We start from the raw sequence: 26,330 nt of genomic DNA on the forward strand, positions 1-26,330 counted from the left end.
CTCAAATTAAAACTCGAGTTAAAATTTAAATTCAAACTCAAATTTTATAAAATAAAAAAAAATAAACTTAAATAAAATTATAAATTCGTACAATTTTTTTTTTTTGAGTTTTAATCAAACAGGAGACTCTAGATTAGTTAGTTTGAGCTTTGAGGTGACTTATTCCATTATGTCACAATGCAAGCGAATATAAAAGGCTAACCAATTCAGTCTTAGTAACAAAGATCATCCGTTTTAAGCAATCCTCTAAATCCAAATGAACGTTGTCCAATTTGTCATTCCTGAAAAGAGAGACAGAGAAGAAAAAAAAAAAAATCAAGAACCAAGATCAAATTTTAGTAAAATACAAAAGTTTTAACCAATGCAGAAACCTAGAAAAAAAAAAATCTAAAAAGAATCTCCTAACCGATTTAAGTATAGACAAAGAAATAGAACACCAGTCACCAATTGCCAGAGTACTTGACGTCACACTCATCATAGACCAAAACCCAAATGAACGAAAAAGGCTAAAACGACATAACAACCTCCCCTTTGCTTTTCTGCTAGTCAACCAAAACACACACCCCATTAAAAAGCAAAATCCCAAGGAATCCTGACCAGATCAGCTCAACTCCGGACACTCCAGTTCTCAACCATAATGAAGAAGAAGAAAAACAGCCATTTTCCCTTAGTTCTTCTTTTATTCTATTTATCATCATCATCATCATATTTTTCTTCTTCTTTATCTTTGACAGTAGAACCACCACCACTTCCCATTTTGCCCATCCCGTCGGCTTCCCAGCTCCAATGGCAGCTGGGCAAAATGGCCATGTTCCTCCACTTCGGCCCCAACACCTTCACCGACTCCGAGTGGGGCACTGGCCACGCTGACCCGTCGGTGTTCAACCCGACCCGCCTCGACGCCGCCCAGTGGGTGCGGGTCGCCAAGGACGCGGGCTTCTCGCGCGTGATCCTCACCGCCAAGCACCACGACGGCTTCTGCCTCTGGCCCTCCGCCTACACCGACTACTCCGTGCGTTCGAGCAAGTGGCGCAACGGGATCGGCGACGTCGTCGGCGACTTGGCCGCCGCCGCCAGGGACGCCGGTGTCGGGCTGGGACTCTACCTCTCGCCTTGGGACCGCCATGAGTGGACGTACGGAAGGACTTTGGATTACAATGAATTCTATGTGGGGCAGATGTCTGAGCTCCTCACAAGGTGATCTTTTCTCTTTTTTAAAAATTGGGTTTTGGAGTCTCTGTGTGTATGAAATTTTTGTCATTTTGTGGATTGGGTTTGTATTGTTTATACATATTCGAGTTTGGTTTGTTGTGGAGTTGCGATTGTTTCTGAATTTTGATGGGTCATGTTTCGATATATTTATTGTCTGCAAGTTTTGTTCTTTGATGTTTCACGTGGATTGTTGTGTTTCCTATTCTGGGTTGTTCATTAATCTGTGATTACATGAGTTATTTTTTTGCTTGAAATTACACGAGTTATTTGCAATTTCTATAAGTTGCTCAGTTGATCGAACTTTGACGCAAATGCCTGGAGACCTTATTCTTATATGCTTTTAGTTAGCTTGTTTGTTATCGCTAGTTGTTCAAGATATATTGTGATTTGCTTAGACGAATTTTCTGGTAGAGATATGAATTGGCTTATGCAATTGGTTACGTATCAATCGGTCCAGGTACGGAGAAATCAAAGAGGTGTGGTTGGATGGTGCAAAGGGAGAGGGACAGAAAGACATGCAGTATTTCTTTGATTCCTGGTTCAGTCTCATTCATCAGCTCCAGCCCGGTGCTGTGATCTTTTCAGACGCTGGTCCAGATACCAGGTGGATTGGCGATGAGGCTGGTGTTGCTGGCTCTACGTGTTGGTCTCTTTTCAACTGCAGTAATGCGGAAATAGGCGGAACCGATCCTCAGTGAGTTCACTTCCAACAATTTAATATGAAAACCAAGAACATTTATGAAATTGTTATATTTTATTATCTATCCAAGTGATGAATATGGATTCATTCAGTATTATTGGTTTGTTCAACAGATACTCGGAAAGAGGAGACCCAGCTGGGCATGATTGGGTGCCTGCTGAATGCGATGTCTCAATAAGGCCTGGTTGGTTTTGGCATCCATCAGAAGCTCCAAAGTCTGCCATAACTCTTCTTGACATATACTACAAATCAGTGGGCAGAAACTGTCTGTTTTTACTAAATGTGCCTCCAAACTCTTCGGGTCTAATATCACCTGAAGACATACAAGTGCTTCAGGAATTCAGTGAGATCAGAAAGTCCATATTCTCTCATAATCTAGCCATAAATGCTCTTCTTGTTGCCAGCAGTACAAGAGCGGCCGGGGACTCCCGTTTTGACCCTTACAATGTCCTTAAAGAAGGTATTTTCACCTACTGGGCGCCTAAAAAGAATAAGCCTGATTGGGTGTTGTATTTGGACCTTCAAGGATCGGTATCTTTCAATGTTCTGCAAGTTCAGGAGCCAATTCATATGGGGCAGAGGATTGCTGAGTTTCACATTGAGATTCTTGATGATGAAAATGAAAAGTGGAAGAAAGTAGCTAATGGCACCACAGTCGGATATCAGCGGCTGTTGCGTTTTCCGACAGTTAAGTCTCAGTTTTTGAGGTTTGTTATTGATAAGTCCAGGGCAGATCCACTTATTTCGTACGTGGGAATTTATATGGACAACTTTTCTATTTTGAGAGACGATGTAGCTGATATAAGCAGAGGAACAAGCTCCAACAGCAGTCAATTTATTCACCAGATTGTTGTCAACAATTCTCTAATAGCCACAACATAGATTTTATATACGTTCTTGTTGTAAATGTTCAGATGTTCCAGTACAAGTTATTGAAGAAATTTTATCCCCAATTTCACAAGATTCATTTAACAAGCATTGTACCAACAAAGACAAAGAAAACAAAGCTAGAAGGCTTCCATTTCTAAACTACCAAACCATCAATTGTACATAATTTAACGAGCTTCGAAACAACATCATAACATGACATCCCTCAAAAAATGGGATTATACAACAAACCTGTGGCAAAAAGGGCGAATCACTAGAACACCCCTAGCTGTTAGCAATTTTGACGTCTTGCAAGAGCCTGGCAGCTGCTGAGCCGTATCTTCTAGCTTCCCACTCGCTGAGTTTTGCATTTGGGAGTATCGTCACTATCTCACCATCCTCCTTGACCTTTACATCAACAACCTTAGTCTCTTGTTCCACCTCATTAGATCCACCAACATTTTCATCCTTGTCTTGATTTGTTTCAACTTCATCACTTGGTTGAGCTACTTCCTCAGAAGTGTTTTCTTTGGTTTCCACTTGCGGTTTTAATCCCATAATGAAAAGTTGGATACTTGGATGCTGGTAAGTGTCATCCATCTGCATGGAATCAAGTGATCAGAGAACAATTCAGAAAGAGTTCGGAAACCATGTTTCCTTCAATCAACACTAATAGTAGGCGAGTCATGTAGGATTTGGACTTTCACTTGCAAACCACAGTGAAGTTATATGGCATTTATCCAGGAATACAAATTGCAAAGTCAAAGATAATGCATAGAACGCAATGCTTACCTTGGAACTTGGAACAATTTTCAGATCAAAGTTTCTTTTCCACATGTTGAGCATTTGCTCGTGGACACTGGTAGAACGGATTTCATAACCCACCTTCAAGGAAATTTTCTTCCAAATGAGGCCATGGTGATACTTTTTAAGTAAAGATTCCAACAAAAAATAATTGAGTATCATACCATTATCGTAGTTTTTGGTCCTGATAATGCAAATATTGTCTGCAACAGTGGTTCTAATAGATGTTCTGCATAAACCTTAGATGCAAAGAAGTTAAAATTTTATCATCCAAGTTCAGCTGAAATTGAAATAATTATTTATTGGAGCACACATATCTAAGGAACACGAATTTGTTTTTATTTGGAATGTCGTAACAAATAAGGAGCTCGAATAAATAACATGTGAATCAAAGCAATATTATGCTCACTTCTGAGGGCTTAGAAAGTGTGTGAACAACATCAATTAGATTGAAGAAACAATATAAAAGTGAGGCTTGCACATAAATTCAATGGCAACGTTCAAAAATCAGACCAGACTACCATATTATTGATCTGTTGCCTTCCCAACATGGACAAGCAGTTAGGAAGGTAACTATATATTTGTCTTCAGTCTTTCTTGCAGGAAAAAAATGTATAATCACTAGAGGAACTTACAACATCGGTGCCTATGATATAGTCAAATGGTGGACCAACAGCTCTTACATCATCTTCATTTCCCCAGCTTAACTCTGCAGCTTTGATGGAACCAAATGAATCTACAAAACAACATGATTTGCATGTCATATAAAAGTAGTTTAATTCAGCTAATCTGATTCATTTGGCATCCGATGTAAATTGGTGCTGAATTAGAGTGATGAGAAGCAGGCAGAAACAGACACTGCAAAATTCAAGGAGCATTCAATAAATAATATATATATATATATATATATATATATACACATATACACCAAGCACAAACCAGGATTTGACTGCATGATCAATGAAGTGTTGCGTTCAACATTTCTTCTTAAAATTGGCAAAACCTCCTTTTGGTCCGTCGTAACTACAACACATCCAAGCAATGCCATACCTACAAAGAAAACCCAAATCATAATAGGCAGCATTATATTTAGCCGGCAATGCCAGGTACAGCAGACCAATTTCAAAGCAGAAATATAGTTTAACATCATGGAGCTTAATTTAAAAAAAAAATTAAAAAAAAAAACAGAGAGAGATAGAGAGACAGGAAAATAAGCTCACCAAACCCAGCTACTCCGCACCCTGCTCCAAGTTCGATAACGCGTTTTCCTTTCAGTTTAGATGGGCTAAACCTTCCCCTTCTACAATTCTTTTCCTGTAAAAATGTGACAATGCTTAAGAAACCTAAAACTTGCAGATTAGCAAGTTACATGACCTTTCAAACCAACCAAATTTCAAACTTTAAAATCTGTTCTGAGTTAACAGCATTTGAAGCCAAAACATGGAGAAAAACATTGCAATTTCTCCATTGCAAGAGTATGTAAGGGCAAAGAGTTATATTACCAGAAATTTGATAAACACAAGTGATGCGTCCCAAACAGTCGTTCCTAAATGCTTGGAATTGGGATCCTACACAATTATAACAATTTTTTCATAGTCATAGAAATAATTGAGAAATATGCCAGAAAAAAAAAAACCACTAAACAGCAATTTGGTTTGGAAATAATAAAAAGCACAAACACCTTGTCTACGCAAAATTAAACATGCCTGAGAGAACTGCAACTCGTGGCCCATAACTTCTAAACTCATTGAGAATGTTGTAGGCAAATTTAGCCTGATACAGAAAATTAACACGGTTTTTAACAGACAAGTATCGAAAAACATGATTAGAAAATAAGAAAAAGAAAGGAATTTGCATAATACCTTTCAGACTCCATTTGATAACGGCGAGAATTAATTGATCCACACTCAACAAGCCAACCTACTTTTCTGACTCTAAAAAAAACAAAAACAAAAAAAAAGACATTGAGAAAACAAATTCGTCAATTTGATTACTTTATAGTTTATACCTTAATAACAGAAAGAGATGAAGAAATTTGAAAGAAGCGAACCTGGGAGTCGGAAGAGAAAGAATCAATAAGTGAAGTTGAAAGCGTTTTTGGAGTTAAAAAGATGCGTGTGAGCAAACGGGTTGGGTTTATTTTGCAGAGACTCAAAATTTTATGAATTATACGAGGCTGTGAGCTTCTTTTCGTGTGCGGGAATGCGAGCATCAAGAGTATGGAAATGGTGGAACCAAAATTGAAAGGGGGGGAGTTTAAAAACTACAATATCTTCAGGAAACGACAGTGTCATTGACCTCCAGAGCCAAAGAAATGATATTCCAAAAATGAAAAACCACATCAACGAAATGAAGACGACGCCATCGTAAAAACGCCACAATTGACAATTCCTAAAACTATAAACCTAATGAAACGAAGTTATGAAAACATGAGGAAAAAAAAAAAAAAAAAAAGAGATTCTCTTGGTACGTTCGACATATTGATTGATTAAGTTTTTTAAATAATTAAATTTACGTATTTTTTAATTTTTATGTGATTTTATGTAAATTTGACGGACAAAAAACTTAGCTTACCGGTATGTTGGCATACCGAAGAATGTCTAAAAAAACAAAGAGAAAAGTTATGGGCCCGTTTAGTTTGTTGATTCAAATTTTTAATTCGAGTTGAGATGTGATTTTATATAAGAACTTTTTACTGTAACAAAAAAATTAAATGTGACTATTTTAAAAATTTTTTACTATAATAAAATTTAAATTCTAAACTTAAATGAACATGCCCACATATTTTTAAAAACGCAAAAGTCGTAGAAGAGACATAATTAGAGAGAACGAAAACGATGGCACATATACGACAATATAATGATAAAATAAAAGGAAAATAATTGTTAAAAAAAATCGTAACACCGTGGTAACGATATAATTAGAAATAAATAAAAAAAACGACAGCTCTCTAGAAAGTGACTCCATCATCTCAAACCAGAATAAATAAAACGACAATAACTAATAAAACAATAATTATAATTATATATATTATATCCTTATAATTATATATATATATTAGTTATTAAATGATTATATTCATATATATGATATTAGTTATATTAATATGAGGGGTAATTTTGCCAAAATGAAAATATTCATATCTCATTCTATTGTATTTGTAAAAGTATAACCAAACAAATGAATCATCTTTTCTTTCCATTCTATTCCATTACCATTCCCATTACCATTTCTATTACCATTCCCCCACTGCAACCAAACACACCCTAATACTTAAAATTATGAATATTTAGTTTTAAGAAAACTGATCGACTTCTGAATCGAAAATTGTAGTAACTCGAACACAGCTCAAAAAGGGGTCAAATCTCAATTGAAATATGGAAAATTGTGTTGGGTAGTCTTTTTTAATAATCTCTTTTCATAAATGGTCGATTTTTTATTTTATTTTATGAAAATTGTCATTTTATTTACCTGAGTCAATCAATTGACCAATGGACTACAATCAATCTATGATTGACTGATGGCCAATCATGATCGACCGATTTATTATTAACTTATTAATAATTTATCATTAATAAACATATAATTTATTGATTGAAATTGATTAATTACTAATTAATTTTAGTTAATTATTAATTAATATTAATTAATAATAAAAAATAATTGAATTAATCGGTGATAAACTTGAGTCAGTAATTAATAATCAATCAATAATTAACTTCTAAGTTAATAAAAACAGCCATTTTTACAATTTTACAAAACTTTCGCCATTTATTAAAAATATCCATCACGACAGGCATTTGTACTGAAATCGCATGAAATATTATCCGGAGACGACAACATGCAGGAAAACGACAAATCTCGAGACAACGTACAAACGACATTACCTATTTTACGTTTCGAGTGTCGACATTTTCCCGAGAAGCAAACACACACCACTCAAAAAGCTTCCTCCTTTATATATGGAGGCGCCTGGTCCAGGCTTCGCGACAAATTCAACAACCACATAGCTGAGAAAAAATTAAGAAGCCAATAACAAAATCCAAGCCCTTAAACAATGGAGATCGGTAAACCAACGACAATGATTTGCACGCTCTTAGCAATGGACCAAACCAACTTCTGTTACAGAGTCTGTTCCGTCTGCGAGAGGACTCTTCCTGATAATCCCACTTCTCTGTGTAATTTCTGCAACTTAAATTCCTTCAACTCTCGCTCCTCTTCCTCCAACTCTCGTTCCTCTTCCTCCAAACTCCTCTTTCGCATTCTCGTAAGTAGTATTTGACATGTCCCCACATTTCCTCAACTTTCATTCTTGAATCTTGATTTTCTCTCAAATGGGTTTTCCACTCACTACCATTTTCGGCAGATGTCTGTAGCATCAGATACGAAAGTGTTTACGGTGATATGCTTCGACAGGGCGGCTAAGGTTCTGTTTGGTTGTACTGCCGATGAGTTTTTTGACTTTGCCAAGCTTCACCCTTTTTCTGGTAATACCATTTTTCTTTCTTTTTTTCTTTCTTCTTTTTTGTTTATGTTTTGGGTAATGGGTGTGACATACACATACAGCTGCGACTACTAATAAAATTCTGGAGGGAGAGATGATAAAAGTGACCCTATCAAGGCCAAAAAATGGTAATGCACAACATCATCGTGTGTCACAAATTGTTCCTCTCAGGACTGGATTTCGGCCAGCCATTGAGACACTCAAGGAATTCTATGGACTTAGACCTGGTTCTTAATCTTGACTGTTTCTTTATTTTCCATTGTTAAAGGAGACAGATCCATATTTTTGTTACTAGCCACTTTGATATGCTGGTCTTAGTATTTGTATGACAATTGTAACTTCTTGTGCTGACAAAGATAAAATTGTGTTAGCTGGTCCCTTGATTTGGTAAATGTTTGTTAACAACTTGAGCATGTGTAGATTTTTTTATTGCAAAGTAACTTTACAAATTCACAATAAACATGGACGTAAACGTGTAAATTGATATCAGTGAACCGTGACTTTATAGGAAATTCCTTGACAAGATAGGAAATAAATACAGAATGATCCTGCTTTGATTAGAGGCCATTCTGGAATCCTGAAATTAGAGGGTTGTTTAGATGGAGAAAGAGATGTGCCGCCATAGTTGAGGCAATCACTTGGGTGATATTCTTTCCTCAGTCTCGGTCTTGGTTAGTTTCCTTTGCATCCAGCTCCTTAGCATCTCCAATGAGGCTTTAGGTTGATCCATTGGAACCATGTGACCAGAATCATGGACCTGTTTTTCAATTACATGAAAAGGTTACAATTTGCAATTGAACATGAGAGAGAGAGAGAGAGAGAGAGAGAGAGAGAGAGAGAGACCCTTAGGAAAGTAAGAGGCCCATGGCTTTTTAGCAATCCTGCTTCTGTACCATCAACCACAAACGGTTTCGTACTCGAAGCCACAAAGTTTTTCTGGCCAGACCATTCCATTGCATGAACCCATCTTGAATTTCCTGCCAAGTAGATGACGAGTGATGATATGGAAGTTTCCAAGGGAAAAAAATAGAACTTTATCCCGTGTGATAGAAGGTGCAGACAAACATATTGAGCTTTAAATTCAACGAGAGAGACTTACCGAGCCAATTGCATATTAGATCGTACTCCCCAGCATAGATAAGCACCTTAATTCCATCCTCAAGAAGAGCAGGAATTCCCACTTCAAGATTTCTCATCCAATCCACGACCATGGCCTCGTATACGGTAGAACTGCAAGAAACAAAGTCTATGTCCCCAACTCCAAGGGCATCCCTAACTGATTTCAGGTTCAGGAATCTCTCCATGTTTGAGAAGTCATAGCACAAGTCCCCCTCACATTTCTTTCTAACATCGTAATACTGCAGATCAATGGAAAACAACAAACCCACATCAAATCTGAAATCGAATTTATGTTTCACCAAGAATTGATGCTGTTACTAATCAAAACCAAAGATGGTTGAGTCGTGCTTTCTTACATTTGTGTCATCCACAACGTCCATGATACTGTTGAATATGTTGTTACATATAAGATATGAATTTACACATCCATCTCCACCATCAGCACCTGTTATGGTTCACAGAGTAATTGTAAGAGCCAAGGGAATGATCAGGTAAAGGAAACAAAATGATGGACAACTGAAGGATTACCACAAATTTTAATTGCCTGTTCACATGCTGGAAGCATTTTGTTAATCTCGTCGTAATCTGCTTGTTTAATCAACTTCATATCCAGCGCATAATCAGTGTAGGCCTTGTATTGGATTTCAGGGTTGGTTAGGCCATTTCCAATGGCAAATCCCTGTTTAGCCACAAAATCAAATGGATTATTGCCTTGATATGTTTAATGTGGCAGCAAGTTCGATGTAATCGGGTATGTTAAATTATTACCTTGAAGTTAATATGCATTCCTTCCTTTGCTTTGTTCCCTTGGTGAACCCGAGAGGCGAATGCTGGGATGTAGTGGCCAGCATATGATTCTCCAGTTATATAGAAGTCATTTTTAGCATATTGAGGATGCTCAGTGAAAAATGCCTGAGGTTAATTATAAAGAAAGTGAATCATGAGTTTCTCTCTCTAGATTAACATTTGAATGATGGAATTCAAAACAGGTTCACTTCAGTACGAGATAACTAAATTCTTATTTTCACATGTCCATTATATGTATACTTTATCAAAAATAGATCTCATGTTAAGGTACAGAATTCATACCTGCAAGAAGTCGTACAAGTCGTTGCTCACGCCTTCTTCATCGTGACGAATGTCATTCTCATCAGAAGTATAGCTGAAACCAGTCCCTGTAGGTTGGTCAACATAAAGGAGGTTTGATGCCTGCAAAAGAACATCAAGAGGTCGTTCAAGAACTTGAAGGGGAGAATAGGTGGAAAAGAAGGAAAAAAATCAACTGAAATTAATCGAATTGCTTTTGAAGTTATATATAAAATGTTTAAAAGAAGGGGGTTCCTTGGCAATTTTTTTTTTCTTTTCCTTAGATTGAAGGCTGTAATTTAACCATGAAGAAAAAGGCAAAGCACATGGGAAAATCAAATGTAGTAGTGGGTAAAAAAAATAAAAACCCAAGGTGAAGAACAACTATAACATGATTACCTTGTCCCAGCCAAAGTCATTCCAAACAAGAGACAAGTTGTTTGCAATTTGGAAAGGACCATTTTCATAAAACACAGCCAGTTCACTGCTACACCCTGGCCCTCCAGTTAACCAAATCACAACTGGGTCTTTCTTACTGTTCCTTGATTCAAAGAACAAGTAGAACATCCTGCAAATAATAGATTAAGATAAACTTAAAAAAAAAAGAGCTAAATATACTCCTTAATTCTTCTTTCACATTAATCACAAGCTTCCTTGTGATTAATTCTCACGAAAAGTATCTTTTCACTAGTGTTGTAAAATGGAAACTAGTCAACTAAGCAGTCATGGTATCTGTTTAAGGCAACTTCTGCAAGTACATACTCAGATATAATTATCAGATAGCTCACATTTATTGCCTACAAGCTCTTATAAAGTGGAAAAGCAGGGGGAAAAAAATCAATAACTAGACATATTTTTACACTCCTTTTTGCTCCTCATTTCCTTGTTCATAAAACAATAAAGGACCCATTAATTAGGAGGTCCCTCTTGACCCCAAACCCGTATCAACTAAAGAATTTCCAAATTGCATTGTCTTAAAAGGCCACTCATGAACCAGGAATAAAATTAGAAATAAACAAAAAAAAATCACTGGAAATGGAATTTTCAAGTTAGAACACAAAGTGCATGTTGAAAAACAACACTTTACTCTCCTTTAAAATAAAAAAAAATAAAAAAATAAAAAAAATAAAAAACATAATTGTTCAACTGAAAAACGACATATATAGATTAAGAGGACCAAAAGTAAGTTAAAAGCTTTTATTACCTGGCGGCCTTGGAATGAGGAAGGCGATAATACCCAGCATGGTGACCAAGCTCTTTAACAGAAGCCCCAGAATTCCCAGCAACAGGCAATTCGAAACGTTTTTCGACGATCTTCTTCTCTGGCTGCAGGTTTCGAAACGCGTGCGCTGCCACGTTTATGTCGTCGTCAGGAAACAAGTTGAGCTCCGTTATCAGTTTCTGGGCTTGGAGCTTCGGAAATTTAGCACCCCTCGAAGAAAAGCTGAGATGGGGATCGCTATTTTGATGATCATATTTACTTGCAGAACAGAATGAAAAGCAAACAGTTATAAAAAGAAGGAAAGAAAGAAGAATCGTAGAAGAAGAAGACGAAGAAGTAGAAGCCATTTTTGTTGTTGTTGTTGTTTCTTACGAGAAAATGGGTTCTTGAATATAAGAATTTATAAGGGTCTTTTTGTTTTGTTGCTGTGATGTGATGTGAATGGAGGACTGACTAGACTTGGCTGAGAAGGCTGAAGAACAAGAAATGTGTTTTATTAAAGTAACGGTCTTCTAAATGAGCTTTCTTTTTCGTTCTTTTTTATCGGGAATCATTCTTTTAATTTCTTTTATTTTTTTTTTCTATTTTTGTTGGTATGCATGATTATAGCGAGACGTGGTTTACAAGAGAAAAGTAAAGGAAAAACGTGGTAGTTTTACTTGAGTTAAAGGTTCGTGTGTTAAGCCTCAATTGTACAGTTTAGAAGATTTTTTTTTTCTTTTTATTTATTTCTTTTCCCTCCAAGTAGTTGTTACTGATCACTGTTGAGATTGGTCACTAATTGCGGCTTTAAGGATAATTTACTATTATGTATGATTGTATCCTCCTGTGTTATGCGATTGACAACTAAGTTGAACTAGAAAGTTTACCTTTTGACATTTATCAGCACATTAAAACGATACTTTAAAATATATCTAATTACACTTAATAATATGTATTTGTCCTCTTAATATTATATGATGATAACATGATACTACTCGCATTTTATGATTAAAGAATGGAGAATAGCGACATTTGAGGAAGAGAAACGTGGTTTTTGGATTATAATGATTTGTTTAAATAACAAGAAACATGATTCATTAGTGCTTAAACTGTCTCGTGTTACACGTATCTTTTTCCTAATGAAACTGGAAACGTATCTATTAATACATGTACTTAGAATTGTCCTACCAAAAAATAGATGTACCTAGAGTTGTTTGTGAATGTATATGTATTAATTAAAAAGCATATGCCACGTGAAAAGCCTCTAAAAAAAAAAAAAAGTTTTCTTAACATTCCAATTTGCTCCTGTATTATTAGTATATTACTTTAGTGCAATTCTTGTGTTCTCGTGAAATGAATGGGATTGTAGGTGAGTCTTTTAGGGTTGTCCTTTTGCAATAAAATTTAGAAAAAGTTGAAACTCAAGTTACAGCTTTATTTAAGTTCACGTTCTTTTAAGTTCTAACTTTATTCAACTTTATTCAAATTACAATTTCAACTCAAGTTATAACTCAAATTCAACTCAAAAACTACACTCAAGTCACACTCCAAAAGAACATGCCGTCTTTACTTACAAATGAACTTAAGACAACAAAAGTACCTCACCTCGAATATCTTTGCTTGCAAGAAATGAACCCTAAACATTACCACTTTTCTATTGGCAATAGAGCAATCAATTAGCTCATAATCTCAGAGGCTGACGCCGATTAATACTTGATTATTGTATGATTTTATGGTGGTTATTATTATTCTCATTATTGTCTTTTAATACATGAAGGCACTTTTTTTTTTTTTCCCGGTTCACGTAATAACTAAATTGAGGAATTGAGTTGAGTATAAGGCTACAGATGCCTCATGTAAATAAAGTATGGTTTATTGCGTGGAAAACATTGCCTTGAAACCATACACACGCAAAGTTTTCCATCAAAGAAAATACACACACACGCAAGTTTTGTGATCTGGACAAGATAAGTTATATATTTTAGTATATACAGCTTCTTTTAGAAAAATTTATATTGCTTCTTATGTCTTGGAGTGACTTAAAGAAACAAATAAGATTCATGAAAAGTGAAGTGACTTCTTTCTTATCTGTTAGTAGTCAAGTTGAGGAATATTGTAACTTTTGACAATTGATTTGACCTTTTTTTTTTTTTTTTTTTTTTTCTGGTTAAGCCTTGACGGGGGTGGGGGTTGGGTTTAAACAAAGCTTTACTCTTCTTTAGTAAATCGTGATAGTGACTGCGAATTCCTTTCAAGAGAATCATGATTTTTTTTTACACTTCATAGACAGTCACATTCCATTAGCCTTTGATGGAATCTGTGACAATAATCAAGTAGAGTAGGAAAAATACTGTTGCATAGAGTAAGGTGTAATGGGTAAGCTATACTGTGCAACATGCAAAACGTGAAATGCATTCCTTCGCTATGTTAGTTTTGATGCTTCAACTTTTGAATCTCCCAAAGGAACCAAAGTGGTCTTACCATGTAGCGGTTTTTGGTGCACTTGTAGTATTTAAGAATACAAGTTCTCTTTCAGTCAGTAATTATCTGAATAAACAATCCATTTATGTACCAAAATATTATCTCATTCTAAAGACCCTCGTAATTGATATGTATATGCTAAAATTTCAACGACTCTATTAATGTAGTTATTACAATCCTTGATAAATTACACGCACGATATGATCAGAAAAGAACCAGTCATAAATAGCTTTGATCTCAACTTTTAGCCCCCACTTTTAAGGGTTTTCAGAAAAAGAAAATGAAAAACGTTTTCTAAGGGGGTTCCGTTTCTGCTTTTACTTGGTTCAGCTGTTGAAGCAGTTACACGATTTACATCATCCGTGGCTTCCCATCACAAGAGTAGTAAGGATGTTGAAAACTAAAGCTTCATCCGACGCTTGCATGACCTAATGAAACCAAATTCATATCACATTGGTGGACCCAAATTTCATGATAAAATGGCGACTAGTTTTTTATGCAAGCATCCAAATATGTCATGCTTGTTCATTCAGGAAAAAAAAAATGCCATGCTTTTTGTAAAGCTAAATACATCTTATGGGCTTTTTTAGGAAATTAGGAAATTTTATCCAAGGTAAAACAGAAACCAAAAGCAAGGCACCAAGAGCACCACAGTATCTCCGTGTTGGTATGGACACAAGATGTGATTTGCACTTTAGTATTACAAAAATTATAGCCAAGTTAGAACTAATAACACAGCTTATGATATACAGTAGATGATCCTTCCAAGTTCTGTGTCAGTAGTAAATGCCTAAGTGGCGTCTCATTTGGTGCAAACTCATAATGGCCAAGAGGCCATGTCGAAGTGAATAGCTGATAATCCCAAAACAAATGCTAGACTGGGGTTTGAACTCCGACCTATGACCTGACCTTCGCAAGTCGAGCTCTTATTTCTTCCAAATCGTGCTCATCATCAACACCCTCAGCTATCAGCTCATCCTGCAGATGAAGCAAAAATGTTCTTCAGCTATCATCAAGACCAGAAATTAGTAAAACCGAGAACGTTAGATGACAGTAGTATTTCACATACCTCACAGCTAGCTTGTGACGCCACAGCAGGTTGTTTCATCTTCTCCTTCCTGACAGCTTCCGGAAGCTGTGCAGAAGTCTCACCAGCTATAGCAGTCAAAAACCTTGTCAACCTCCTCTATATCCTCCGAGTCTAGTGCTATGTCAACAGCATCATTCACTATCTCTCCTCAATGACCCTGCCTGTGAAATCAGATATATAAGGAGTGCTTTAGTAGAGAACTCAATGAGGTTTACTAAAATCAAAGAGGACACATAAGTAAGTGGATTAAAGCCAATAATGGAGAATCGGCAATAACATAAGTGGGTAAAAGATTAGTTTTGGTCTAAAGAAAAGAGGGAAAAGCTTTTGGATAAAGGATAAAAATGTTCCCGTTAAATTGTAATAGTATTTACACATTGGCATGACTACCCCAATTACTAGATTATAATACCGTGAAGAGTCTATATCCATCCAAACAGACTTATATCATTTCCCTGCTGAGTGAAACATAAATAACAAAATACCTTAGTCATTTCCTTGCTGAACTCTTGCATTGTAGCCGCCACCTCTGGAGCCTTCATGAGATTGTTCACAAGCTTCATAACCTCGGAACTCTTGGATAAATGACCCACAGTGCAGGCAATAGCTGCAAAATCAAATATATTACAGTCAGAAGGAAAGAACACAGTGTACAGCTGAAACTAACCGCAGGAGAGGTTTTTGGAGGAGGAAGACAGAAATATATAGAGTAACTTATTTGTAATCCTTATTTAACAATCAGAAAAAACTAAGTGTATGAGCAACATAGTAAACGAATAGGTAGCTATTTTAGAGCCAGATTTGGGTCTAAAACTAAAATACGGACTGCAAGCTTGAGAGCGTCGAAAAGTTGAACAAAAAATGCAGAAGATATAATTTGTCCAGTATGTGGATACTGTGATACCATATACAATCACAGGGCACACACTAAAGGGGGGGGGGGGGGAGGGGAAGGGACAAAGTAATAGCCAAAATTCCTCAATAATTTCCAAAAGGCTGATAAAGAAACCCATGAGAAAAAACTAGTAGCCAGAATGCTAATGATAGACTCAGACCCATTTAACGGTTAACTATATATTTCAAGAAACCATGTGGATGTTCATTACTTGCTGTGCAAAATATTTGAACGAGCAAGAAATTTTCCTTGGTTATAATGGAATGCAAGTCATAGACAAGGAACTGCAGAAATCATAGATAAGTAGCCGAGAATTTACGTAGCAGTTCCAACAGCCATATAATGTGAATACACAAAAATTAACCACAACTTTAGATATTACAATTAGAAACCTCGTACCATCACTTTCTCCAAGGTGCATCGATATTGAATTCATTTGTGCTTTATTTTCATGAAGACGGTTCACTGTTTTCTTAGATCTCACGAGTTCTTTTGCAAGTGCCTGAATGAATAAAGGGAGAAGGAATTTCTGATGCATACAACAAAACATCGCCAAATAAACTTTGGAATTTTAGGCCAGATCTTGTAACATTAAAGTCAAAACAATTCAGATGTTCGGATAATGCTGTGGTGATAGAATAGTGGTAAAAGAAGGAAAAGAAAAAATGACACCACTCGATATCAATCTAGCGGCCATCAGGCTTGCTCTTCTAACAGGTCAGAACGGTACAAGCATAGATGTTAAACTACATTTTCCTATTCATACAAACTAGGAAATGAATTTTATTTTTACCTCCTGAACTATAGTACGACCCCAATTAAGTTAGAATTAAGGCTTCTTCTTGTTGTTGTTGCTCCCCTGAACTATAGTAGCGCTGTCACTTTGCCCTCTGAACTTTGAAAACAGATATGTATGCCCCTTGAACTGTGAAACGTTATTGATTTTGCCCTTTCCGTCTGTTACCGTCTAATTTAGGCTGACATGAATGTGATTTTGAGTGAGATTGAAGGGTAAGGAAGTAATTTATCTAAAGTGGGTACCTGCCAAACAAAAGCGGGTTTGAGATTAGTAAAACCATACTCCTCAGACAAACTTGAAACAATTTGTGAGGAAAAAATTTTCAACCCTGTAGAGAAATCCCAGATAAATTGCACAAATGAAGAATTCCCAAGAAAGCAAGCTTTTATTTCCTCTGAAGAACTTTTACAAACACAGTGAAAACAACAAGATCAAGAATCCCTTAGAACCCCAGAATACAAGATTCGCACAACCTCTCTCTCTCTATTCCCTCGGTTCTCTCTTTAGAATTCTCTCAGATATCTCTCTCTCCCTATATATTTCACTGGTTATGACTCTTATTTATAGGCTTAAGAATTGACCGCCTATCTTCTATACAAGGATAAGAGACTTTCTGTTACATTGGCTAATATCTAACTAACTAAGGGCCCGTTTAGTTTGCTGATTCGAGTTGAGATGTGACTTTATGTAAGAATTTTTTACTGTAACAAAAAAAGTTAAATGTGACTGTTTCTGAGAGCTTTTTGCTGTAGTAAAACTCGAGTCGGTGAAATGAACGGGGCCTTACTTGCCAACTCAGCATTGGCCTATTCTAATTAAACTCACTAACCAACAATCTCCACCTTGAATCTAATTCTTCTGTTCCTTGCCTTCTTGCCTTAGCTTCACTTCAACCTGTACTTATCCTTGCTGCTTTATCTGAATAAGCTCCAGGCATTGATCAAACTTGCCTAATGGAAGTGACTTCGTAAGCATATCAGCCGGGTTCTCTTATGTAGATACTCTCCACTTTAACATGCCCTACTGAGATAACTTCTCTCACAAAATGCAGCCGAACATCAATGTCCTTTGTGCGCTCATGGAACATGTTAAGAACCTAATATTTAGAAGTCTTTTGCAATAGTCTTAAGGAGAGTATAAATAGGGGGTTTAGTTGCTAGGGAGGGAGAAATCAGATTTGTAGAGAGTGTCTAGTGCTGTGCACTATTTTGGAGGTCGGGGGTCCTCGAAACCGCCCATCTATCTTGTAATTTTCCATTTTTAGTATTGTTAATAGATTTTTGGGATCCTAACAATGGTATCAGAACATCTGCGATCCATGGAGCTTTTTGAGTTAAGAGAGAAACTTAGGGCTATTCTCAGAGCCAATCTCAAGGTTTCTGGAGGGAGTATGGGGGGGCTCCGGGACCAGGTGGGGAAGGTTCGGACTCATATGGAAGACGTGCAAGCGGTGCTGCGGAGGATGGAGGCACTGCTGGCGGCGCGGCTGATGGCCGGGAAGGCCGAGTTGGGTCGCGACGGTGAATGACGGGACGGGGAGAGGCGAGGAGAGCCCAGATCACGTCGACCCAGGCGGAGTGGAGGTGCCAAATCGGGCGGATCTTCACCGGGAAGTGCCGATTCGCGAAGATCGAGGCCGTGAGAGGGAGTTCCAACACCGGAAAGACGTGGGTCTTATGGAGGAGCGCGAGATCCGTCGCGATCTGGGGCTGGGTGGTCCGGATCTGCAGCATGAGGGGTTGTTCAACGACGGGAGGAGGGCGAACGGAGGTCGCGACCGTCGGGAGAGGGCGGCGGAGCTTGTTCGGCGACGGGAATCAGAGTGGGAGCCGGAGTTAAAGGAGGAGAGGCTTGCTCCGGGGCTGGGACGACATGGGTACCCTCGGAACAGGGAACCCATCCCTGTTTCAGTCGTGGTTGGGGCTGATTCCGGACCGATTTGTACCGGGCATCACGATTCCGGCGTGAAAGGGGCTGATTCCGGTGCTACGGAGACAGATCCCAGCGTGACAGAGACTGGGCTCGATGATTTGGCTGCTGTTTGGATAGTGCCTCCCGATTCCGGCATGGAAGGGGCTGGTTCCGGTGCTACGGAGACAGATTCCTGCGCGACAGAGGCTGGGCTCAACAATTTGGCTGTTGTTTGGATAGGGCCTCACGATTACGGCGTGAAAGGGGTCGATTTCGGTGCTACAGAGGCAGATTCCGGTGGAATTGTAGTGGAGTCTCACAATTCCGACTCGATTAAGGCTGATCCCGGTGAGATTGGTGTTGTTTTCAAAAATTCCAGCCAAATTTGGAGCGGGTCTCATGATTCTGCACTGTTAAGGGTGTCTCCGGCGAGGTTGGGGCTGATTCTGGCCCGGTTTGGACTGGGCTTCGCAATTTCGGCGTGAAAGGGGCTGGTTCCGGTGCCACGGAGGCAGATTTTGACAGAATTAGAGTGGGACCCATGAATTTCGACGCCCTTAATGCTGGGTTTTGTGATTTTGACGCCATTGGGGCTAGCTCCGGTGAGATGATGGCCAGGACGTGGAATTCCGATGTGAAATTCAGCGATTTTGGGGCTGAATTCCAAAATTCTGTTCAAAAGTGGGTTGGGTCTAGTGTTTTCGGTATGGGCAGAGACAATTTTAGGGTTGAGCCTCGTAATTACAATATTAGTTGGCATAATTCTGGTGCTCGGGCAGTCAGGCCTCAAAACTTTAACACGTTTGGGGCTGGGAATGGTACGATTGCAGCTGAGTATGAAGAAATTGGTGAGAGTGAAGTTGAAAGGTTGATGTCATGGTTGGCTAAGAAGGAAACTCCCTTAGTGAGGATTGATTTGTCAATATTTTTTGTGACCATTGATGAGCTTGTGCAGAGAGTTTCAAATGAATTGATAGATGTTGTGGTTGCTTTCCAAGATACAAAGAAGATGGAGAAGAAAGTAATTGATTGGCTCCAATTTGAAGACGTGACTAACGAGGACAACATCAATTTAGGGACTCCAATCAAGGAACTAACAAAGCCTTTTGTTCTTAATCATTTAGATGTTATTTTTCAATTTTATTTCTTGATTTTCACCTTGAGGACAAGGTGATTCTTTAGGACGGGAGTAATGTTAAGAACTTAATATTTAGAAGTATTTTTCAATAGTCTTAAGGAGAGTATAAATAGGGGGTTTAGTTGCTAGGGAGGGGGAAATCAAATTTGTAGAGAGTGTCTAGTGCTGTGCACTATTTTAGAGGTCGGTGGTCCTCGAAACCGCCCATCTATCTTGTAATTTTCCATTTTTAGTATTGTTAATGAAGCATAGATTTTCAGGATCCTAACAGAACATCTGATTTTTGGTCAGCTGTATAGTACTCTGACTATCACAGAAAACAGTAGCAATTTCCTGTTTTAGTCCCAGCTCTTTCATTAAACCAGACATCCACATAGCGTCTGCTTTCGTTGTTGACAGTGCAACAACATGTAGAGATAATGGAAAAAAAAAAAAAAAAAAACCTACACGTTGTAGAGATGATTTCCAGCTGACAGTGCACCCACACACCTTGAACACATAGCCTATAGTTGATCTTCTTGAGTCAAGATCTACTGCATAATCTGAATCCACAAAGCCTTGTACACAACTTCCATTGTCATCCTTATCTCCATAACACAGCCCTACTCCACTAGTTCCCCCCAGGTATCTTAAAATCCACTTGACAGCTTCCCAGTGCCTTTTTCCTGCTCTTGCCAAATATCTGCTAACCACACTTACAGCATGAGCCAAATCCGGTCTTGTACACACCATAGAGTACATAAGGCTCCCAACTGCACTGGCATAAGGTACTGTACTCATGTGTCTTTCCTCCTCTTCTGACGTAGGAGAATCTGCAATGGATAGCTTAAAGTGCTGTGCTAAAGGAGTAGAAACTGGTTTGGCTTTGCTCATCCCAAACCTGTCAAGAACTTTCTCCAAATATCCCTTCTGAGTGAGGAATAACAATCCTTGGCTTCTGTTCCTATGAATCTCCATCTCTAGGATCGTTTTAGCTGACCCCAGTTCCATCATTTCAAATTCAGACTCCAACATAGCCTTGACTTTGTTGATTTCTTCCATGTCTTGACAAGCCACCAACATATCATCTACATATGGTAGCAAGTAGATAAACTTATGCTTAGAGACTTCTCTATAGTACACAGCTATCAAAACTACTTCTCTTGAAACCATTCCTTGTCATGAACATATCAAACCTCTTGTACCATTGCCTTGGGGATTTTTCAATCCATTCAAGGACTTCTTCAAGAGGCATGCCAGATTTTCTTGTCCTGGCTGCACATAACCATCTGGCTGATTCATGAAAATTTGCTCTCCAATTCCAGATTGAATCTCGCAGTTAGTGCCAACAACACTCTGATTGAGCTGTGTTTCACAACTGGTGAGAACACCTCAGTGTAATCAACCCCTTCTCTCTATGTGAACCCCTTAGCAACCAATCTTGCCTTGTGTCTAGCCTTCTCCACACCTGGAATGCCTTCATTCCTCTTATAAATCCACTTGCAGCCAACTATTTTCTGGTTTGTAGGTTTAGGAACTAGAATCCAGGTTTCATTTTTGTTTAAAGATTGGATCTCATCATCCATAGCCTCTTTCCACTTCTGAGCATCTTCGGAACTTATTGCCTCTTTATAGGTTTTTGGCTCTCCATCATCATCAGGACTCACTGCCACTGTCAATGCAAAGGCGATCAAGGTCTTATCTCTCTTCTTGATCTATCCCTTGTTAGGTGGTAGTCCTGCAATGGATGTGTCTCCACTTCCTGCTGTGGAATCTGGACCTACTCTTGAGCTCCACCTTCATTGGTAATATCTGCATTTGCTCCACCTCAATTTCAAATTCATGGGCTGATGTGTCTGCCACTGGTTCATTGGTCTTTTGCAGATCCTTATACATTTCTACCGCATTGAAGACCACATCCCTACTTAGGATGATTTTTGGCTTCCCAGCATCATAGATTCACAATCTATACCCTTTTACTCCCTCAGGATACCCCAAAAATATGCACTTTTAGGCAGCCCTGATTCTGACAGCATACATCTTACCTTGTCCATGATTGTTCTGTTCATTCTTTCAGCCAATCCATTTTGTTGTGGTGTATCCGTGATTGTATGATGCCTAGCAACCCCACACTCCTTACAGTACTCATTGAAAACCCCAGCACAGAATTCAAGGCCATTATCTGTTCTGAGCCTTTTAACCTTCTTCTCAGTTTGTGTCTCCACCAGTACTTTCCATTTCTTGACGTGATCAAATGCATCATTCTTATTTTTAAGAATGTAGATCCATACTCTCCTAGAATAATCAACTAGTATGGACAAGAAGTACCTGACACCTCCAATTGACTCGACCTTTGAAGCCCCCCACAAATCTGAATCGATGTAATCAAGGGTTCCCTTTGTCCTGTGAATTCCAGTGCTGAATTTCACCCTGTGTGACTTCCCAAACACTAATGCTCACAGAACTGCAATCTTGCCAGCTTCTCTTTATTGAGTAAGCCTTGTTTGCATAACTCTTTCAGACCCTTTTCACTTATATGCCCCAACCTCCTATGCCACAGATGAGCTGTTCTGTTTCCTTGGATTGCACCATTGCTACTGCACCAGTGACTGTTTGAGCCTGCAGAATGTATAACCCATTCTTTTTTTCTCTTCTCATCACCAACACGGAGCCTCTTGTAATCTTCGTTGACCCTTCTCCAATCTTGATACAATAGCCCTTTGCATCTAACATCCCAACATAAATCAAGTTCCTCTTAAGTTCAGGAACATGTTTCACTTCCTGCAAAATGTTAATAGTGCCATTGGCCAATTTCAGCTTTATCTCACCAACCCCAATCACAGAACATTCCTTGTTGTTCTCCAACAACACCTTACCTCAATCTTCTTATAAGATCCAAGCCAAGATTGATTAGGGGTCATGTGATATGAACACCCAGAATCTAAAACTCATTCATTCTGTTCATCATTTTCTGAAATTACCAATGCCTATGTGCTATCATAATCTTCTCTGGGCAATCCTTCTTGAAGTGACCCTCTTTGTGGCATAGAAAACATTTCTTCTTGGACTTGGACTTTGATCTTGAATGGTTCTTGGGCTAGAAGTCCCTCTTTTTTGGTCTTCCTCTCACTGTTAATCCTTTAGCAGTCTCTTCCTATGCAGTGGACTTCTTCTTCAATTCCTTCGATTACAGTGCAGATTGCACTTCTTCCAGACTCGAGGAATCTCTCCCATACATCATGGTGTCAACGAAGTTCTCATAGGACTCTGGCAGAGAATTGAGTAAAATGATGGCTTGGTCTTCATCTTCCACCTTCACTTCGATGTCCTCAAGATCAGAGAGGATCTTGTTGAACTCATCGATATGATCCTCCAAGGATTTCGACCCTGCCATGGCGAAAGAATACAATTTCTCTTTCAAGAAAAGCCTGTTTGCCAGCGACTTCGTCATGTACAACTGCTCCAGCTTGATCCACACAACCCCTGCAGTTTTCTCCTTCAACACCTCACGTAACACCTTGTCACCAAGATTCAGAATGATCAAACTGTGCGCTTTGTTGAGAATCTCCTTCTTCTCCTTATCCGAGAGAGTACTTGGAAGATTCGATTCTCCTCCTAAAGCTTCCTCCAATCCCTATTGAACTAGCAACGCTCTCATCTTGAGTCTCCATAAACTGAAGTCGTTTCTTCCAGTGAACTTCTCTATATCAAATTTGGTTGATGCCATTAATGGCTCTAATACTAGTTGTAGAGAAATCCCAGATAAATTGCACAAATGAAGAATTCCCAAGAAAGCAAGCTTTTATTTCCTCTGAAGAACTTTTACAAACACAGTGAAAACAACAAGATCAAGAATCCCTTAGAACCCCAAAATACAAGATTCACACAACCTCTCTCTCTATTCCCCTAGTTCTTTCTCTAGAATTCTCTCAGATCTCTCTCTCTCTATATCTATTTCACTGGTTATGACTCTTATTTATAGGCTTGAGAATTGACCGCCTATCTTTCTATACAAGGATAAGAGACTCTGTTACATTGGCTAATATCTAACTAACTAACTAACTTGCCAACTCAGCGTTTGCCTATTCTAATTAGACTCACTAACCAACAAACCCAAATAACATCAAAGAACCCAGATCACTTAAAAGCCCAAAATAACAACAAAACAACAACAAAATAATGATCCCTTTTAGTTGCTCAAGTCTTGTTCATTTTACCAATTCGAATTTTCAGTTTTAGGTTTTTACAGTTAAAAACTCTCAAAAAAATATCACATCTAACTTCTTTTGTTACAGTTAAAAACTCTTAAAAAATATCACATCTAATTTCTTTTGTTACAGTTAAAAATTTTCAAAAAATATCACATCTCAACTCGAATGCGCGAAGGAGGCCTTAATTTCCCACCTCAGCTTCAAAATTTCAGTATCCTTCCTCAATATTTCTGCTTGCAGTCCTGCCATTTCCTCTTCCTTTTTCATAATATTTTTTTGTAACTTCTCAATTTCTTCCTCAACGGCATTAACTCTCCTTAACAAATCAACTTAGTCAATCCTTGTCGGAGCAGGATCGATCCAAATAAGATGTCGACATTCTGGATTAACGCCTTTCTACAAAAAGAAAGGCCCAAACATTTCATCAAATAATGCTAAAAAAGCCACGATTCTTAACACTTGAGGAAAAAAACAAAAAATTTCTAACCTCGTATTTTGCACAATCGTAGAACCTTGCACCAGGTTCTCCTGTGTTCTCACAGTTCGAATCATTGGTTTAAGCTTACATCTACAAAGCCTATGCCATTTTTATTCAATCTCTCCTCTACTAAATTCAAAGCTTAACTCGTGTTCATTGCTTGATCTTGAACACCATTGGCTACTACTTGCCATGGGTCTTTCAATTTTGAAGTTTTTTTTACCCTAACCAACCTCAGCCAGGCCAATTTAAAAGAAGCTACTGATATGGTAAGAAAGGAAGAAGAACTCGTTTTTATCGAGGGGGGGGGGGGAAACTAATATGGTGGGAAAGGGTAGTCAGATGGTGATATATAATTTGGTACGTTGAATTCGCTAATTAGAGTTTTTAATTTAAATTAAGATGTGATTTTATGTGAATTTTTTATTGTAATAAAAAAATTAAATATGACTGTTTATAAAAAAATTTTACTATAACAAAACTCAAATCGATAAAACGAACGAAATTATAAACCACCGTTCTAAATGTTGCCACGTAATCTATTCTGTCCATTAATTGAACGAAAGGAGCGAAATCAATAACGTTTCATAATTCGGAGGACATATATACTCATTTTCAAAATTTAAGTAGCTCAGGAGCTAAAAATAAAATTTATCCAACAAACTATCTTATATATTTTTATCAGGTAAAGAAATAACGCCTTACTAACTTATAACCGTACATTTGAACAAAGTGGTGTGAATAGAACTCTCACCTCCTATGTATGTACGAATTTTGCACAATTTGCTTCCTCCTGAGGCTTGGGCAACCCAATACAAAAATAGCTAGAAAGGTTTACTATTGTATCCATTTGGTTGAATAATGGGAGCAAAAAATACATATTTTCTGACCCTCGTCATTAATCTGAACAGCTCAATATATGAATGTCGTACAATTAACATAAGTTTTGTAATTCACTACCTTGGCAGAAACCATGTCGTTGCTCTTGGCAGCCTCTCTGATAGCTTTCTGCACAATCTTCTCCTCTTTCAATATCTAAAGAAAACCCATTACCAAAAACATAAAACATACATACCCATCAATCCAAATTCGATACACGAACAAATCTAAACAAATTGGGATTAAAATAAAATAAAAATAGAAGAAAAAAAGCCAAAATGGAAACAGGGTTAATTAGGAAAAGAACAAGAATCACATAAAAGAAATATTTTACCCCTAATTTGGCGTTCAATGTTGAGACACTCTTGACGAAGTTTACGTTGCCAACTGCTGTGGGTTTGTCTTAGATCGAAAAAGATTGAGTTTAGTTTGCTTATTTAAATTTTTAATTTTAATTAAAAAATAATTTTATATAAATTTTTTTTATTATAATAAAATTTAAATCCGTGAAATAAGTAAGGTTTCAATTCTGTGTTCCCTTATAGAATTCAACCAAACGCTGTTGTACGAAAATCAGATTCCCGTTAAGGAAAATAGAGGGGAAAATATATCATATTCGTCAGTGGACTACAAGGTGACCCACGATCTAGGCCACAACTTGGGCCCATATTGCTATAAATAACGAAGGAGACCTCAGACAAAGGGGTGTCACGGATTCCATCCATATTCCATACACATTCGGAGCGCTGAAGCACTTACCGGTGAGGACAGAGTGTTGATTTCAGGACAATTGCTCCTCTTGTATCAAGAAGTTGATAATACTGAAATTTCTGCCTTAAAAAGTGAACTACTATTTAGTCTCAATATCTCTTTGTTTTTATGGCCTTATTCCCGTCACCGATTCGAGTTTTTAATTCGAATTGAAATATAATATTTTTTGAAAGATTTTAACTGTAACATGAAAAGTTAAATG

General features: G+C 37.8%; 4 protein-coding genes and 1 pseudogene across 4 annotated transcripts; 2 read left to right on the forward strand and 3 right to left on the reverse strand.

Annotated features, from left to right (window-relative positions):
- The first annotated feature begins 535 nt into the window (after positions 1-535).
- Positions 536-2,809, forward strand: LOC21403512 (alpha-L-fucosidase 1). The gene is made up of 3 exons (XM_010113528.2): positions 536-1,197; positions 1,670-1,906; positions 2,026-2,809. Exons 1-3 carry the CDS (start codon positions 638-640, stop codon positions 2,792-2,794), a joined length of 1,566 nt encoding a protein of 521 aa, XP_010111830.1. The 5' UTR covers positions 536-637; the 3' UTR covers positions 2,795-2,809.
- Positions 2,810-3,056: 247 nt separating this feature from the next.
- On the reverse strand, positions 3,057-5,876 carry LOC21403513 (protein N-lysine methyltransferase METTL21A). The gene is made up of 10 exons (XM_024175679.1): positions 5,634-5,876; positions 5,446-5,517; positions 5,290-5,356; positions 5,086-5,151; positions 4,804-4,897; positions 4,523-4,633; positions 4,219-4,319; positions 3,748-3,822; positions 3,572-3,664; positions 3,057-3,379 (listed from the first exon to the last, which is right to left on the reverse strand). The coding sequence occupies exons 2-10, from the start codon at positions 5,457-5,459 to the stop codon at positions 3,065-3,067; spliced, it is 936 nt and encodes a 311-aa protein (XP_024031447.1). The 5' UTR covers positions 5,460-5,517; positions 5,634-5,876; the 3' UTR covers positions 3,057-3,064.
- A 1,636-nt stretch (positions 5,877-7,512) lies between these two features.
- LOC21403514 lies at positions 7,513-8,465 on the forward strand. The gene is made up of 3 exons (XM_010113530.2): positions 7,513-7,850; positions 7,950-8,070; positions 8,150-8,465. Exons 1-3 carry the CDS (start codon positions 7,641-7,643, stop codon positions 8,320-8,322), a joined length of 504 nt encoding a protein of 167 aa, XP_010111832.1. The 5' UTR covers positions 7,513-7,640; the 3' UTR covers positions 8,323-8,465.
- An 8-nt stretch (positions 8,466-8,473) lies between these two features.
- On the reverse strand, positions 8,474-11,869 carry LOC21403515 (serine carboxypeptidase-like). The gene is made up of 9 exons (XM_010113531.2): positions 11,497-11,869; positions 10,692-10,860; positions 10,296-10,415; positions 9,975-10,118; positions 9,735-9,885; positions 9,563-9,651; positions 9,187-9,445; positions 8,931-9,064; positions 8,474-8,844 (listed from the first exon to the last, which is right to left on the reverse strand). The coding sequence occupies exons 1-9, from the start codon at positions 11,859-11,861 to the stop codon at positions 8,722-8,724; spliced, it is 1,554 nt and encodes a 517-aa protein (XP_010111833.1). The 5' UTR covers positions 11,862-11,869; the 3' UTR covers positions 8,474-8,721.
- Positions 11,870-14,874: 3,005 nt separating this feature from the next.
- On the reverse strand, positions 14,875-26,078 carry LOC21403516 (annotated as a pseudogene).
- Between the last annotated feature and the right edge of the window lie 252 nt (positions 26,079-26,330).

This window comes from Morus notabilis, unplaced genomic scaffold (genome assembly GCF_000414095.1).
Source record: "Morus notabilis unplaced genomic scaffold, ASM41409v2 Scaffold888, whole genome shotgun sequence".
In the NCBI taxonomy this organism is placed as follows: Eukaryota; Viridiplantae; Streptophyta; class Magnoliopsida; order Rosales; family Moraceae; genus Morus; species Morus notabilis.

Bases quoted from the DNA above. Each gene is read 5' to 3' on its own strand.
- LOC21403512 (XM_010113528.2), top strand. From the start codon at position 638: ATGAAGAAGAAGAAAAACAGCCATTTTCCCTTAGTTCTTCTTTTATTC. The intron at 1,198-1,669 runs GTGATCTTTTCT...CAATCGGTCCAG, and splicing joins ATGTCTGAGCTCCTCACAAG to GTACGGAGAAATCAAAGAGG. The intron at 1,907-2,025 runs GTGAGTTCACTT...TTTGTTCAACAG, and splicing joins ATAGGCGGAACCGATCCTCA to ATACTCGGAAAGAGGAGACC.
- LOC21403513 (XM_024175679.1), bottom strand. The intron at 4,898-5,085 runs GTAATATAACTC...ACATTTTTACAG, and splicing joins TTGTGTTTATCAAATTTCTG to GAAAAGAATTGTAGAAGGGG. The intron at 4,634-4,803 runs GTGAGCTTATTT...TTTTCTTTGTAG, and splicing joins GTGCGGAGTAGCTGGGTTTG to GTATGGCATTGCTTGGATGT.
- LOC21403514 (XM_010113530.2), top strand. From the start codon at position 7,641: ATGGAGATCGGTAAACCAACGACAATGATTTGCACGCTCTTAGCAATG. The intron at 7,851-7,949 runs GTAAGTAGTATT...CATTTTCGGCAG, and splicing joins AACTCCTCTTTCGCATTCTC to ATGTCTGTAGCATCAGATAC. The intron at 8,071-8,149 runs GTAATACCATTT...ATACACATACAG, and splicing joins CAAGCTTCACCCTTTTTCTG to CTGCGACTACTAATAAAATT.
- LOC21403515 (XM_010113531.2), bottom strand. From the start codon at position 11,861: ATGGCTTCTACTTCTTCGTCTTCTTCTTCTACGATTCTTCTTTCTTTC. The intron at 9,886-9,974 runs GTAATAATTTAA...GTGGCTAAACAG, and splicing joins GAATGCATATTAACTTCAAG to GGATTTGCCATTGGAAATGG. The intron at 8,845-8,930 runs GTCTCTCTCTCT...ATTGAAAAACAG, and splicing joins GGCCTCTTACTTTCCTAAGG to GTCCATGATTCTGGTCACAT.